The sequence below is a fragment of the Trachemys scripta genome, chromosome 1 (assembly GCF_013100865.1).
Source record: "Trachemys scripta elegans isolate TJP31775 chromosome 1, CAS_Tse_1.0, whole genome shotgun sequence".
In the NCBI taxonomy this organism is placed as follows: domain Eukaryota; kingdom Metazoa; phylum Chordata; order Testudines; family Emydidae; genus Trachemys; species Trachemys scripta.
In genome coordinates, this window is record NC_048298.1 from 45,221,131 (window position 1) to 45,237,330 (window position 16,200).

The window sequence follows — 16,200 nt, forward strand, 5'->3', positions numbered from 1 at the left end:
ATTCCACACCCCGCCCTCCTTCCCCTCTGTCGGAGTTGTCTGGCAAGAAGGAACTGAGGGTGGGGGGAGTGCGCAGCTCCCCTTATAGCGCGATATAGAGGCGCTACTCAAGGGGTTGCAGTGGTGCTCCCCCACTACAGGTACTGCTAAGGGAAAAACTTCCGGCACTGATGCACGTGGCGAGCACGCACACCTACTGTGGAATACACAGGAGCAACACATCTCAAAGAACGCCAGTTACGGAACAGGTAACTGTCCTTTTCCTGTGGGTTGTAATATTATGATTTAATTTTGGTTATTGGGTTTAGGGTGTAGATGCTGGGTGGTGTTGGTGGCCTGTGATTTATGGGAGGTCAGCCTAAATGATATGGGAGTCCCTTCTGGCCTTAAACTCTCTAATTCACACTACGGCAGGGGGGTCCCATCCAATCTATGTCTCTTGTAATGGAGATACATAGTTGGCCCCTATGGTTGCTAGCACAGTATTAACCATGTTACCTGTGGATACAAATCATGTTTATGGTTACCACCTGTCCTGGTTTTCCGGGGATCGACCCTTATTTTAAGTAGCTGTCCCAGGAAATCTGCAAGTCTTCTGGGACATTAAAAGTCCTGATTTTTTTTTTTTTTTTTTTTTGTCAGCCATCCCCCTGTTGGCTCCTGCAGCCCTAGAGGGTGTAGTGGGAGGAGCCACAGGCAGCAGTTCCTGCTCCGAGGGAGCTGTAGCTCTGGAGCACCTGAGAGCCATGGGGACAGGGCAGCTTGGAAGCAGTGAGCAGGACAGGGGGAGCTTGGGGCTGGCAGCACCCAGTCACTGCTGTTTAGGTACTGGTTGTGGGGGCCGCCGCCAGGCAGGAGAGAAGTGGATCCAGCCAATGCTGCATCCTGTTTGGCCAGGTTGATGCCTGGGGCAGCCCTGGGATCTGGTGCCCTCCCCCAGGGTTGGGATGAAGAGACAGTGCCATGGGTGGGGAGGAAAGCAGTACCCAGGGATGTATGTGGTGTAGTATGGGGGAGCAGGCAGATGTCCTTGTTTTTTGTACCTCAGAAGTGGCAACCATAAATCATGTTTAGTGTCAGCCAGTGTCACTAACTGGTTACAAAGTGAGGTGAAGTTGTGTAGATAGGGTCTATGTGGCACATAGGGCCTTTTATTTGTTACAAGAGATGTCTGTGTATATTAGACCTGGTCAGGAATTTTCCAACAGAAAATAAAGTTTCTGCAAAATTGGAAAATCAAAATGAAATATTTTATTTCACATTGGCTTGACCAAAATTGGAATATTTCATTCTGTTGAACTGACCTGAAACATTTTTATTTTGAATCAGTTCAATAAAATATTGGGAGTTGTAGTTCTGGCCCCCATTCTTTCCTATGAGCTGGGCTCCCTGGAGGAATCCATCTCAGAATGTAACATGGGTTCCCATCTGACCAAGCTGAATGATGCATCATGGGAGTCAAAAACTCTGCTGAGTCTGTCCAGCAAGGGAGAATGGAGTATCAGGCTCCAAAACAACAATAACTCCCAGGAAGCAATCAATAGGAAAATGCAATTTAATGATGAAATAACTCAAAATCAAATAGTTTTGGTCAGTTCAACAAACCCAATGAAACATTTCAACAGTTGTGAATCAAAATTTGTCAGAAATGCTAATGTGTTAGTACATGAGTGTGAGGAGCCAGGTTAGTTAACATTATCTTTATCATTACTTTGTGGTCATAGCAGACAAGACCAAGTCCTGTTCAGCATTGTGGTATAATGCAGCCCACATCTGGTTGAGGCTTCTAGATAATACTGGAATATAAATGTTAAATACTAATAAGTCAGGTCAGTGAATCATGATTGAACCTTGTTCCCCTAGGGTTTATTCATGAGGGGATGACACAATTCAGAATTTTTCTGGTCTACACCTATTACAAAGTCATGGTCAGCATAGTGATAGCTAATTTGACTCTTTGAAGTCAAATTAACATACTTTAACATGATAAAAGTTTGTAGTGAAGACAAGCCCTCAAAGGATAGATTCCTCTTTATTCCCAGGGGCTTAGCCAATGCATGAAGGTGCACTTCTCACCTTCCTGTGCTAGCTTTAACATAGTCTTGAAGACTGCACTTTTCAGCACAAACTTACTTTTCTGAATGTCTCTTTTGCAAATAGTCTCACTTGTACAACTCGTAATCCTTTGTTGTCCATTGGCTTTTTGAGTTGCTTTTCAAAACAGTCATTTAGCAATTGTGTTTTTCTCTGGAGAACACAGATTACTACTTAATACAAATATTCCTATAATTAATTTCAAGTTCTGTAGATAGATTGGTAGTTTTTTAAAGGGCTGAGGTAAGTGTAATTTAATATGATGTAGATATGATTTTTAATAATAAGACTGGCAGAAGTCATTTTCAGCCCACTGCTATAAAATTGTAACTGAAATGAGCAAACTTTAAATCTGAAATGAGCAATAGCTTCAATGCTATACGATATTTTGCTCTTCCAGTTGACATACAGTGTGCTTTAAAAAGTCTCAGGCTTCTTGATATCACCAAGTTGTTTTGCGTTTTCTGACTGGAGAGCTCAGTTTTTCTTCAAGTTGTTAATATACTTGTTGTGGCAACCATTAATAAGTACACATACTAATAATGAAATACAGCACTGTTTGAAAGGAAAAGTGTATTAAGACCCTAAAGAGTTTTATATCTATCAATATAACACAGCTGTGTATTATGAGTTACTACTTATTATTAAAAGAATTTTATGTAGCTATTGCACTGAAGTATGTATCTTTTACCTTATGAGAGGGCATAGTCTGTAGTGTAATAAAGTATCAGAAAATAGACAGAACTGTATGAGTACTTGGCATGTGGAAGTGCAATTGTAGGGCCAAATCCTACTCAATCACACAAATAGTCCTATTGACTTCTTCAGTGGTTCTTATTTGCATGAATAAGTTGAACAGGTTTGGCGCCTAGGTAGGAAGCTTGTTTGCTTGCAGTACAACCAAAGATCTTCTAAATTAACTAAAACAGCGATCCTAAAAGTGTATGTATACAATACAACTCATCTAGGAAATTGTATTAATAAATACTAGAAACAAACTTGTAGTGAATCCCAATCCAAGACTTCTGTCAATGAGCTTTTACTAGAGAGTGGGCCAAATTCAAGCCATATGTAATTATCTAGTGAAATTACACCAGGTGTGAATTCAACCCCATTTCTCTTTTGTACACTGTGAAGTCCAGCATAAATGGACTTAACCATTAAAATTATCTGGAACTGAATATCTCAACCATCTTAAGGCCAGCCTTCTTGTTTCAGGTAGCCGGGAGTCTGCCTTTGTCTATGCCATCTCCTCTGCTGGAGTTGTATTTGCTATCACAAGGGCATGTAGTCAAGGAGAATTAAAATCATGCTCCTGTGATCCGAAGAAGAAAGGGTCTGCCAAGGACAACAAGGGCCACTTTGATTGGGGTGGTTGCAGCGATAACGTTGACTATGGTGTCAAATTTGCCAGAGCATTTGTGGATGCCAAAGAAAGGAAGGGAAAAGATGCCAGAGCACTAATGAACCTTCACAACAACAGAGCTGGAAGAAAGGTGGGTATGACACTTCTTACTTACTAAAACTTATCTTCTCTAAATAACCTAAAATTCCTTGATCTATTTACAAAAAATGGAAACATATCATTCTGGGGGCATTACCCTTTGAGACTCATTAACATATCTCAACAATGCATGTGGGATGAAATTCACTTTGTGGAGAGGGCCAGTGTAAGATCGACTGCACCACTTACATGCCCACCTAAGGCCTCAATCCTGAGAAGGTTTACACACATACACTTAATTTTATGTATAGTGAGTAGTTGTCCTACTGAAATCAATGAAATTATTAATGTCAGGAGATCAGACTAGATGTTCTAGTGGTCCCTACAGGCCTTAAATTCTATGACAGGGGTTCCCCCAAGCATGAAGACAACCATGTGCCAATCTGTGCACTGTGCACTAAGCATTTACATGCTGATCTTGCAAAGATTTATGTAAGTGAGAGTTTAATTGGTGCCTAGACCTTGCACATAGGTGAATTTTAACCTGGGTGAATAAAGAAGGGAAAACTTTAAATACACTTGAAGACCACAGCAAAGAATTAGTTTAGCTGCCGAAGAGCAAATCCTTCTACCCCAACAATGAAATAAAACAGCATAATGTACATCCATATGGGGACAATAAACATGCAAACAGAAATTATCAGAGGGAGTGAAATATACCTACTTCACTAATCTAAAAAATGCAAATATTAAAAAATAAATAAAAACAAATTGCACTTGTTTAGCCCAAAGGCTCTGACCCAATCTTTATCCAAACAGTGTATTAAAATAGCATCCTTGGAACTTCCAAAATAGTCTTTATTTGTGTTAGTAAATTGGCAATAAACTGCTAGGTATGTTGCCTACTGCTTGTGCAGTGAGTTGGAAAATACACACACTCACCTTTTGCCTTGGCATTTATAGAATACATATAAATGAATATAGTCCATGTGACTGGAGTGTATTGATTAATTATTCAGAGGACATAGGAAAATCATCATATGCACAGCATCTGAAAAATTGTCATATAGCCCCACCAGAATCTGTACTTTCACTGAAGAGAAGATGTACTTGTTAAAAATGAAGAATTTTGATGACTTTGTTCAAGAATCTCTGTTCTTCTTGCATCCACATTAAATAGGAAGCATATTTTTCATATTTTGTGTGATTGTTTTAAAAAAAAAATTAAAATTCCCTAAAATTGATATGAAGTTCTTTTATATTAGCCATTCTCCATAAGAAAAATGTGTCCCCTTTTAACCCTGATTTGGTTAATTCTGATGAATGTAGATAGTCTTCCATGTGAGGGTACGTCTATACTTACCTCTGGGTTCGGTGGTAAGCAATCGATCTTCTGGGATCGATTTATCGCGTCTTGTCTAGACGCGATAAATCGATCCCGGAAGTGCTCGCCGTCGACACCAGTACTCCTGCTCCGCGAGAGGAGAACGCGGAGTCGATGGGGGAGTCTGCCTGCTGCGTGTGGACCCGCAGTAAGTACCTTGTAGTTCGAAGTAAGATACTTCGACTTCAGCTACGTTATTCACATAGCTGAAGTTGCGTATCTTAGTTCGAACTGGGGGGTTAGTGTGGACCAGCCCTTAGTTAGTTTGTTTGTTTTTTCCTAACAGTCTGTCTCCCTCTAGTTTCAAATGGTTGTAGACAGCACATTGAGATTATACAATCCAATGAGGAGTCAGAATGGTCAGTCAAAGAGGGCTATCTCAACTGCTTTATAGTGTAAGGGATTTACTGTAAGGGATTGTTGTATATGAGAGAGCTCATGATTTTATATGGTGAAAGCTCCTTGGCTGGGAGTATCTGCTGTCCATGCAATGTTTCAGGATCTCTAACTGCTAAAAACGTAAACAAACATTAACATTGATCTGGAAAGGTACTGCCACAACTAGTAAATGAATAGGTTGGGGACATAAGATCAATGAAGAGACTTCAGGAAATGTTTTAAATTTAAACTAGCCAAGAAACAAAAGAGTTATAAAGCAAATCCTTTTATGCTTTAGAACCTGGTTTTTAGAAGGGGGTTCCCATTTTGTACCCACAGTTTAGTGGTTTAAATTTAGTTAGAAACTTGTGTCCTTTAGATGCCTCATTACCTGAGTGTATCAATAAATTTGGCAGTTACAGGTCTAGATGGAGTAAATTGTAACCACAGTTATTTTTCCTTTGCAAAATGAGAGGCCAGATTGTGATGAGAGGCCCTTTCAAAACCAGGCCCTTATATTTTAGTAAATCAAAACATCCCATATGCACCAAATGAATGGCTATATTGTATATCATTATCTGAGCATCACTTAAGAAAAAACCCTCCTATATCTTAATGGGCGGCTTCTGATGTCTGAGGCCTCAGTTCAGCAAGGTATTTAAACATGTGCCTGACTTTAAATACTGAGTAGTCTCATTAATTTCTACTCACATGCTTAAAGTTAGACATGTGCTTAAATTCCTTGCTGAATTGGGGCCTTGTTTTAATACTAAGTTCATCAGTCCAGATAGTCACTGACATTCTCACAGTCCTGATTTGACCCAGAATGATCTAATAAATTGTTTACCAGTCACAGAAGAAAACCACAGATGCTGGTCTATTACTCTGGGTATGTAATGTATCGTAGCTTCTTTAGAAAGCTCTTGATTGGAAAAGGCCATTCCAGTCTACTCCTGCTCCATTAATATGGCTTTTTTTCTGGAAACACAAACTCTAAAGTGCATGCATTTCATGAATCCTGAGAATAGACTTCCAGAGATGTAATTGTCATAGATCAAAGTCTACGTGCTATGACTTATCACATAATTAATAAATAACCCATTATTTGTTCAGTGACATACAAATATGTTAAAAGCCTGACCTGAAGCTGAGACTGCTTTAATGATATCCAGTCATAATATGAATGATGAAGATGAAGGCCTCAATTGCAAAGCAATAAAATTCTTATAAACCTTTCTAAAAAAATTGTAAAAATAGAAGTTATACAAATATTTTACTTTCAAATGCCACGTAGATAAAAATGGCTAGCTCACATCGGATGCCCTAGTCTGATGACATAACAGACTTTATACTGTCTGTGTAAAAAAAAAAAATTACTAGGAAACAAGGTTAATTTCTAAGCCACATTTAAGAAACTCTTTGTAGATCTGGATAGGCACTCAGATACTTAGATCTGGATGAGAAATGGAAAAATTACTGTAAAATGTTTATATTGGATTTTGACCTGCTTTCCACTGAAATTTTGATGAAAAGATTGTGAATTTCACAATTTTGTGATCAATTTTAATCGCAGTGAAGGAGCTCTTGGAAATGGGCAACCTCATAAAAAGTGAGATTGACAGGTCTGCTATGGTGTTACCTCAAACTGAATGACAACACAGTAAACCCTATAGTATTTCCAAGGGGACAGATTCTGCCTTGTTATGCATGTGCATTCCCATTGACTTCAAGACATTTGTGCTCTATCACTAGAAAGTAATTTCTGTCCCAGATATCAGTGGATCTGGTAAGAGGGAAATGATTTCTCAGTAGTGTTGCCTGGATCTTCAGGGAGATTGAAAGTAGCGGGAGAGGAGAAAACACCAATCTTGAAGGTTGTTGGTATAGTTGAGTAAACTAAGCAGACTGGCCTAACCTTGTGAGGATGACTCACTGTTGCCAGTGGGTGTCACCACAGACCATGATTACAGGAGCCATTACAAAGCCGAGACTGCAGAATCAATGGGAGGGGAGCGAAAAACATAAATTAAAATGTAGCTTGTTTTACCTATTTATATTTCACTGGCTTTTTTGGCAGGCTGTGAAGCGTTTTTTGAAACAGGAATGCAAATGTCATGGCGTGAGTGGATCATGTACTCTGAGAACCTGCTGGCTGGCCATGGCAGACTTTAGGAAAACAGGAGATTATCTATGGAGGAAATACAATGGAGCGATTCAGGTGGTCATGAATCAAGATGGCACTGGTTTCACTGTGGCTAACAAGAGATTTAAGAAGCCCACCAAGAATGACCTGGTATACTTTGAGAGCTCGCCAGACTACTGTATCAGAGACAGGGATGTAGGTAAGCTTGAGTCACCACACATACATGGTTTTATTTCAGATTTTTATTCCTTGAAGGTAAAAAATGACCATCAGTATTGGATTTACCTATTTCCCTCACTTTTTCCATCACTCTTTATTACCTAAAGTCAGAAGGACAACTCAGTACAAGAGTGAGAGATAATACAGCATCTCTGCTAGCAAAATCCTTGCCTTCTCTAAGCTTAGGACAACCAATTGTACCAATATTGTACATACTTTGAGGGATTTGTGGCAATGAGAAGAATAGTTTCTAATTAGCTTTTCATTGAGACATTCGTACAGTTCCCCTAATTGGATTTAAATTAGGGTTCAATCAATAAAATGACACTAATGCTGTTATAGTCCCAAGAATGGAACAGGGTCTACAGTTGCATGTATTCCCTTTTCCCTCCTAAGCACACTCTATATCAGTGGTTCTTAAGCATTTTGGGTGCTGTCTCCATGTACTACACACCTTCGCATATTCAACTGCATTCTAATCTGCAGGAGAGGTGGGCTCCAAAACCTATGGTGACAATTACCAGGCAGAGGGGCTTGGAGTAGTCCCAGTTCCACTGTGGGTTAGAGATTGCACAACTGAACAAGAGACAGGCATTGGTTGTGAGCCAGGGCGCAACATGGCAGCTCCTCACTGAGGCAGGAAGGAGAAGTGTGTAGAGTATACCAGTGCAAATCTGAATGCCAGTGCATTCTACACTTCCCCTCCCTGTCTCAGGGAGTAAAAACTATTGGTTTCTGTATTTCTTTTTAAATGGTTTGGCCCACTCTGGCCCATACTAGGAAATAGGACTCTGAAGCAGTACAAAGACCAAACTAGAAGAAAAGACTTAGAGAAAAATGAACTCAAAACAGTTTATATTACAGCCATGCCTGCGAATGTTAAAAAGCTGAGTGTTCCAGACCTAATAGAGATAGCTGTTTCTTCAGGGCAAAATTAGTATTTCCCCAACAAAAATATCTGCTGCACCTTTAACTCTTTGTTTGCTCGTTTATTTGCTGAGTGCCAGCAGCATGCATGTTGTTGTATTGAAAACAGAGGAAGACGTGGCTCCTGCCTCGTGATGCACACATCAAGCAGTGCCAGAATTATAGTGTGTTTTCCTCTGTTACTTGTGCATGTACTTAGGCAAATGTCACAGTGAGCAAATTGACTTCTGTGGGTGTTTTGTTGAGAGTAATAGGCAGCAGAGTCAGAATGAAGGATTAACTTCTTGTCCCATTATAACCAGCTTTTGAGTATGTTGGGTATTGTGTGTGTGGTGGCGGGTGGGGGGGCGCAGTAGCACTGCTATAGTTAATGTTGAGGACCGCTTACTGTTTAACAGCCAGTTTTTCTAAGTGCTCTAAAATCCACAGGCTTACTTGGGTTGTCTCAAAATTGCTAGGCATCATGGGGAGCAGGGGTAGTGCTCCATATCTAAGATCGCCTGAGAAAGGCATTCTTGAGATACAACCTCCCCGCCCCAAAGAATTCAAGTGACGTCAACATTTACAATTATTGCAAAGTTTGGGCAGCCCAGGGGCTCAAATGAGAGCTCATATCCTCCCAAAACAGATATCACCCACACAGGACTGAGCTCAACTAATGTCTGGCACCCACTGCCCCTTTGGGGAAGCAACATTTTAAAAATCATGCAAGGTAAAAGTTTGCTCTGCAACATGGCTCAAGCCAAACTGTTGAGCCAGAAAAAGCCAGTTACAAATGTGCAGCAGGACTGTGGCTCTGTTGCAAGCCAGAGTATTTACAGCCTGATGTCAGCATATGTGGATTTTTCATGCAATAGCCAGTGAACATTGGCAGCCCCAAGTGCTGTGAGTTTTGAGTCCTGTCCTTGGCAGCTTTCTGAGTATTTTAATGATTAGTATAGACAGCACCTCCACCACTAGATGGTGCAATATCTTTATTGTAGGGTTGTCATTGTCTTGTATGTTATTGTGTTTATTGACCTGACTTCAGGGGGATTAGCAGTAAGCTTGATGTTACCTGTGTGTGCTGGAGTTGGTACTTGCAGTGGCCCGATGAATCTCTGTGATGCTATAAGCAAGTACTTCTGTATGTGTCTTGTGTTCATTACCTGTTCTCTGCCTGCATTCTTCAAGGGCTCCTTCTGGAAGTTTTGCCATAAGAGCAAAGCTTCTGGTTTGAGAGACAATATTTCAAAGTGCTCTAAAATCCAAATTTCAGACTAATATTTTACTTGCAGTATTGTCAAGGAAATAGCATTAATGTAATAGAGGAAAGGTGAAAGACTCTAGAAAGTAGCAGCATTAGGGTGATGTAATGACTTGTGCTTCATGCTCCTCATCAATTCCCTGAATAGTGTGTCCAAGTGTGATCAAACAAAACAAGTAGCTGTGATTCTCACCAGTGTCAGCATGTTTAAAGAAGTTGCTGAGCATCAGGAAATGCATTCTCAACAGACAGCCCTATTCTAGGGACTGGATTAAATTATCATTGACTAATGCAACACCAGAATACTGTCATCAGTCAAAACAGTCACTTACATTTATCATGAAAAATAAACACAGGAAATAAATTTCAACTTCCTATAGCAATTCACCCAGTCTATACCAACCAAGAGTTCACACCTATCTATTTCAATTCTCCAAGTGCAGTAGTTCCTGGGAAAAGAGGTCCAAAGGAAATGGACACTAAGTATTTTAGTCTCCGGACTCTTTTAAAAACAGTCATAGCAACCTTCATATGATAGTTCTCCCCACAAACTTCTGTAGGAAAATCAAGCACAACTTGAAGTAAAGAGTTTAGAATGATACTCTTGGCCCAAAGAAAATGTTTTGTAGACCCTTTTCGCCCCTGTTAAAATGTTAAATCCTGCTGTAACCTTAACTGTGGTGGGGATATCTGAGGGCCAGGAGTAGAGACGGTGTTGCAAGCTGGGGTGGTTCAGTCAAGGGGTTCTTTACAGCTGCCGTCCCCCAGTAGGGTGACCAGATGTCCTGATTTTATAGGGATGGTCCCTATATTCATGGCTTTGTCTTATACAGGCACCTATTATCCCCCAGCACCTGTCCTGATTTATCACACTTGCTATCTGGTCACCCTATCCCCCAATAAGGAGCAGATTTTAATAATCAAAGTGCTCTAATATCCACATGCATAATGAGATTGCCTTGAAAACTGGTATGTCACAACAGGGGTTGGGGGCATGGAGGGGCCAAGAGGTGAGCACAGCTGGTAGTTGGCTGGCAGTGAGTTTTCCCTGGAAGCTTCCTGTGGCCCCCAGTCATGACCTTCTTACCTCCACCACTTCATAAACCCCCCTACCCCAAATCAAACAAACCACCACCACCAACAAGGGAATTTCACTGGCGCAGTTAAGTTTAACTGGCAGTGCCTTGTACCTTTTCAGAATATCAACTACATGTATACTGAAACTTCTTAAAACCAGGGAATAAAGGGTTAATGTACACCCCAGCACCACCCTGCAACCTTAATTCTCCCAGTCCCCTTTGAGGGGTGCCCCAACCCTCCCTTACAGACAGTGTAGCACTCTGTCTTCCAGATGATATGGAGCACTGTGGGGAGGGGACACCGCACACGAATACACCAGAAGAAGCTGTCAGACCACATCCTCACTAAGGCAAAAGTTGCATTTAGTGCAGTGTTAATGAACATCAGTTGGCTACACCTGGCCTGTACTCAATCACGTCACATCTTCTGCACATAACACTCCAGAGTTGCCACATATTATAACCCCTGAACCGTCATCCTAAGGACTATCTCTAGACTATCACCTGCCCTTACTTCTGCCCTGTAGTGCACTGTACCAGACTGCTACAAATCCCTGCAGCAAGAATAGACTATTGTGCACCTCTACTTGCACAACCCACATAACTCAAGAAACAAGGGATAACCTGACCCCTTTAGGTACAGATATACCTCTCCCTCTGTCACTGGGTAAGCCCGGGGTCTCAAACTCAAATGACCACGAGGGCCACATGAGGATTAGTACATTGGCCGAGGGCCGCATTACTGACACCTCCCCCTGCCACCCTTGGCCCCGCCCCCACTCCACCCCTTCCATGAGGCCCTGCCCCCATTCCAACCCCTTCCCTGAAATCCCCACCCCAACTCTGCCACCTTCCTGCCCCCAGGGAGGGCAGGAAGGGTGTGGGGTGTGGTGGGGGCTCAGGGCAGGGAGTTGGGGTGTGGGGTGCAGGAGGGGTGCGGGGTACAGCAGGGGGTTGGGCTACAGGAGGGGCTCGGGGGGCGGGCTCTGGCCCAACACGCATCGGGAGCCCAGGGCAGGCAGGCTGCCTGCCTGCCTGTCCCCGCACCACTCCAGGAAGTGGCCGGAACCTGGGGGAAGAGGGGCACAGGGGTCTGTGTGTTGCTTCAGGCACCACCCCCAGCAGCTCCCATTGGCCGGGAACAGGGAACTGCAGCCAATGGGAGCTGCTGAGGGTGCTGTCTGAAGCAAGAGCAACACACAGAGCCCTGTGCCCCCCCTTCCCCATGTTTCGGCCGTTTCCTGGAGCGGCAGAGGGCAGGGTAGGCAGGGAGCCTGCCCTTCCACCAGTGCGCGTCAGGCTGGCACCGCTCTAGATAAACGCTGGGGGGCACGGGGGAGCCGCGAGGAGCTTGCGGGTCGCATGCGGCCCCCGGGCCGCTTGTCTGAGATCCCTGGGGTAAGCCATGGCAACCTACCATGACAACTCTGTGGCAATCAATACAGCTGTCGTTGATGCATGGGACATGCAGATGAATGGGAGAATACAGTTCTGTGGGGCACAATACATCACATAAAATGATAGTTACTTAGTCATTCCTCGTGTCTGCTTCTAATGTGAGAGCCCTGGCTGAAACGTACTTAGTCTATTCACAGGGCTCTTGCCAGCTGCAGGGGGCAGAGTTAAGGTTGCAGGATGGAGCTGCTGTGTACTTTAACTCTGTATTTCCTGATTTTCTGAGGTTTCAGTGAAGGTGCACTCACCGTTCTGGAAGGGTGTAAGGCACTATCAGTCTACTTTAACCATGTTAATATGTTATTAATGTCACTAATGTGGTAATAAAAAGAAGTGAAGTCTGTAAAAGGGAGGCAAGTTAAGTAATGCACTAAAGATTTGCCATACCATGACAACCGTTCAGTGGAGGTAATTAACAGGTTGTGAGAATCAGATTGCTGTGACGTATCTATAGGTAGCAGTGACAAGCACAGGGAAGTGCAGGTCACCTCTTCTGGATATCTCTGCTTGTTTATGATCCAAGTTTTACTCCGAATACACATGCTGGAGAACAGCTGCACATCGCACATCAAATCAGTGGAAGTTTTGCTATTAACATTAACGGGGCTAAGATTTCACTCAATAAGTGTAAAATAAGTAGCCTTTCTGATCAGAGAATTGGGTCTGGGCCTTTCAGATATTACTTAGTGATCTTTGCAGGTGCTCTAAATGCCCATCATGCTCCCTGATAGTGAGTAATGGCATCAAGTCTAATATCTTTATCTGGATGCATATTACGGGCATATTGTAGCACTGTATACAAGGCTGTCCTTAGGATTTATGGGACCCTACGCAGTATTATTAAACTGGCGCCCCAATGCCAGCGCATTTGGTTCTGTGAATACCGGTGCCCCTATACTGGTGCCCCAATGCCAGGCCAACTGGTGCCCTTACACTAGCGCATTTGGCTCTGTGAATATGGCCTCTGCCTAGTAAGGAGACTGCAGCGCGCGCTGGGTGTGCGGGAGCTGACCCGCTCTGACCTGATGTCCCAGTCATAGGTGTGGACTCTGTGGGTGGGTACTCCAGGGCTGGAGCACCCACGGGGAAAATGTAGTGGGTGCGGTGCACCCACTGGCACCAAGCTCCCCCCCTCTCCCCCTGCGCCTCTCCTGTGCCGGCAGCCCCGCGCTTACTAACTCCTTCCCGTCCCTCCCAGCGCTTCTGGAGCACTGCAAACAGCTGATTTGCAGCCTTCAAGCTCCGGGAGGGAGGAGGAGGAGGTGAGGAAGGGGTGGGAAGAGGCAGGGCGGCGGGGGCTTAGGGAAGGGGTCGAGGGGGTGGAGCCTGAGGTGGGGGGGTGTCGAGCGCTCCCCTCTGGCAAGATGAGAAGTCAGTGCCTATGGTCCCGGTGGTGCCCCAAATTTTCAGATGCCCTATGCAGCTGTGTATGCTGCGTATGCCTGAGGACGGTCCTGACTGTACAGAGATTGATTTCATAGTCTAGAGTTACAGATACAACTTTCTCTTTGGAGGCTGTTTCTTTCATTGTAAATTCTGTGACACATTTTTCCCTAAAAGAAGAGGCCTTTACCCGAACATTTGTAAGTGAAAATGCTGTTTTACAGTCTTTGTAGGAAGTGCAAAGCATTCTGTCAGGCCTGTTATCTCAGAGGTGATTAGGCATTTTTCTCTGCAGAGTATTATCTTTACTTGTCCGCTGACTCTGTCAGATCTGCGCAGAGGCTGTAGAGTCTGACAAGTGCTTTTATTCATCTCAAGATAACACTTTAAATTAAGAATTTCTTGCTGTTCTATGAGTCTGAGAAATTACTTGTTACAAAGGGTAAATTTTTGGGGAAACGGTAGTAAATCTTTAATGTAATAAGGGAATAGGTAGAGCAGCCCTGTGAGATTCTGTTAGGTATTCTAATAATACAAAAAAAATCTGATAAACTAAACAAACATGGATCAGACTTTGACAAAGATGATAGAAGCCGTTGAGCAGATTTGAGCAGCTTAATTTCACTTCACCAAGTTGCAGCCTCCACAGGAGCAACCCCGTGAAATTTTGCATTGGGGAGGATTATAGAAATTTGAGTTGGGAAACATTTGTTATCTAGCATGTCAGTGCCAACTAAATGTACTGTAATAAAGCTTCATTATGTCCCTGAGCATAGCTTGTCTGTCATCCCCCAGGGAATTTAGACATTTTGGTGCTTGGAAGAATACCCTAAGAATTCTATCATTTCTCTGTTATCCTTCCTAAACATGGTACATCTAGAAATTGTAATTATGTATGATGACTGCCATCTTGACTGACACCGGGGATTAAACTAGAGACTTCAAGGGCGAAAATTATGAGTTTCTCTAGCTGGAGCTCAAAAGCCATTCTTGCCAGTTATGGGTCTGTTACAGTTCACATCTTCTGTGATTGGGCACACTGGGGAACACATAATACACAATGACCAGTGACTTACAGATGGTCAATTGTTGTATTAACTTTTGGTTAAAGGACTGAACCTAAGGACCTTCTACATAAATATACTGGCCTATCCATGTGTCACTGTTTGGAAGGCTTTTACTATTTGTGCTGGCTTTTATCCTAAGTAAACAGTCAGTCATTAGAGGGTGCTATAGTGGGTGCTATGGTTGAGCTCATGTGTGCAGATCTCACAGTCCACCTAGTGGAAGGCACTAATGCGTGTGTACACTAATCAGTACATGATAAAACAGAGCTCACTGGTACTGTACCAGCCTTCCTAGAAGGAACACAGGAGGCAGTGTTTTACAAGATAGTATCACATCTGCCTACACTAACAGCCAAGTGGTTGTTAACTGGGGAATGCAATGGCCTAACATTTCAGCTAATGTTAATGCTTCATGCTACAATGGAGGACTATTAAAAAAAGATGTAGGGTGCGATTTTCAAAAACCCTTGGCATTCATTTATCTCTGGTCCTATTGAAACCAGAAGAACTTTTTACCATTGATTTCAATGGCAGCAGAGATAGGCCAACACTGAGTGCTTTTTGAAAATCCCACCCCTTAACCTCTTAGAAATCCTGACATATTTCACATACTCTTTCTTCACCTTCTTATAAATTGCCAGCTGCCAGAATGAGTAAAGACTCAGCAAGACCAGCCTAGACAATATGAGACCTCAGGAGCCATTTCAATAAATAAAGGGAAGCGGCGGGAGGTTTCTATAAATGACACTTCATTTATTAAAACTGCACACTGCCCCTCCTGGACATACATCTTTCCCTCCAAAAATGCTCTGAACAAGCCACCTCCATTAGCTTCAAATAGACAGCTGTTAGGCAGTTTCATTTTACAAACGTACACTGTTTTGCCATGCGCGATAGGCTCAGTACACTGAAAGCTGTTGTAAATATATCACATCATGAACATGCCAGTGGAAAATTGGAGCATGTTTCATGTATAAATGTATGTAAGGTAGTAGTGTAGAGGTCACCAATTGATTGACAGCATCTTTATTATAAGCCATTCACCTGCAGTCACTGTCTTAGGTAGAGGACTTTACCTCCTACCTAAACATTTTTGAATGTGTGTGGAGCACTCCACACTTGGATCAGAAAACTGAACCTTATATATTTTGTGACCAGACTGACAAATTGATATTTACACCAGCTGGAAGAGCTTCACATCCAGTTGATGGCATTGCAGAGATATTTAATCTGCTGGACTAACAGTGGTAGATGCTGTTGCTTCTGTGTTCATCTATCCTGCCTGGCACTCCAGGGCTTGGGGTTCTCGAGCAGCCCAGAGCAGGGACTGGGGGGTGGGAGGCAGCAGCCACGGGGGTGCTCTAGGCTCCTGTGACGGGGG

At 42.9% G+C, this 16,200-nt stretch overlaps 1 protein-coding gene across 1 annotated transcript in view; it reads left to right on the top strand.

Moving 5' to 3' along the window:
* The window catches only part of WNT2 (Wnt family member 2), a 44,444-nt gene that overhangs the window by 12,270 nt on the left and 15,974 nt on the right, over positions 1 to 16,200 (top strand). Inside the window, exons 3-4 of the mRNA XM_034768828.1 lie at positions 3,313 to 3,590; positions 7,378 to 7,642. Of these exons, the coding sequence (XP_034624719.1) occupies positions 3,313 to 3,590; positions 7,378 to 7,642 (543 nt within the window). The remainder of the gene's footprint in view (positions 1 to 3,312; positions 3,591 to 7,377; positions 7,643 to 16,200) is intronic.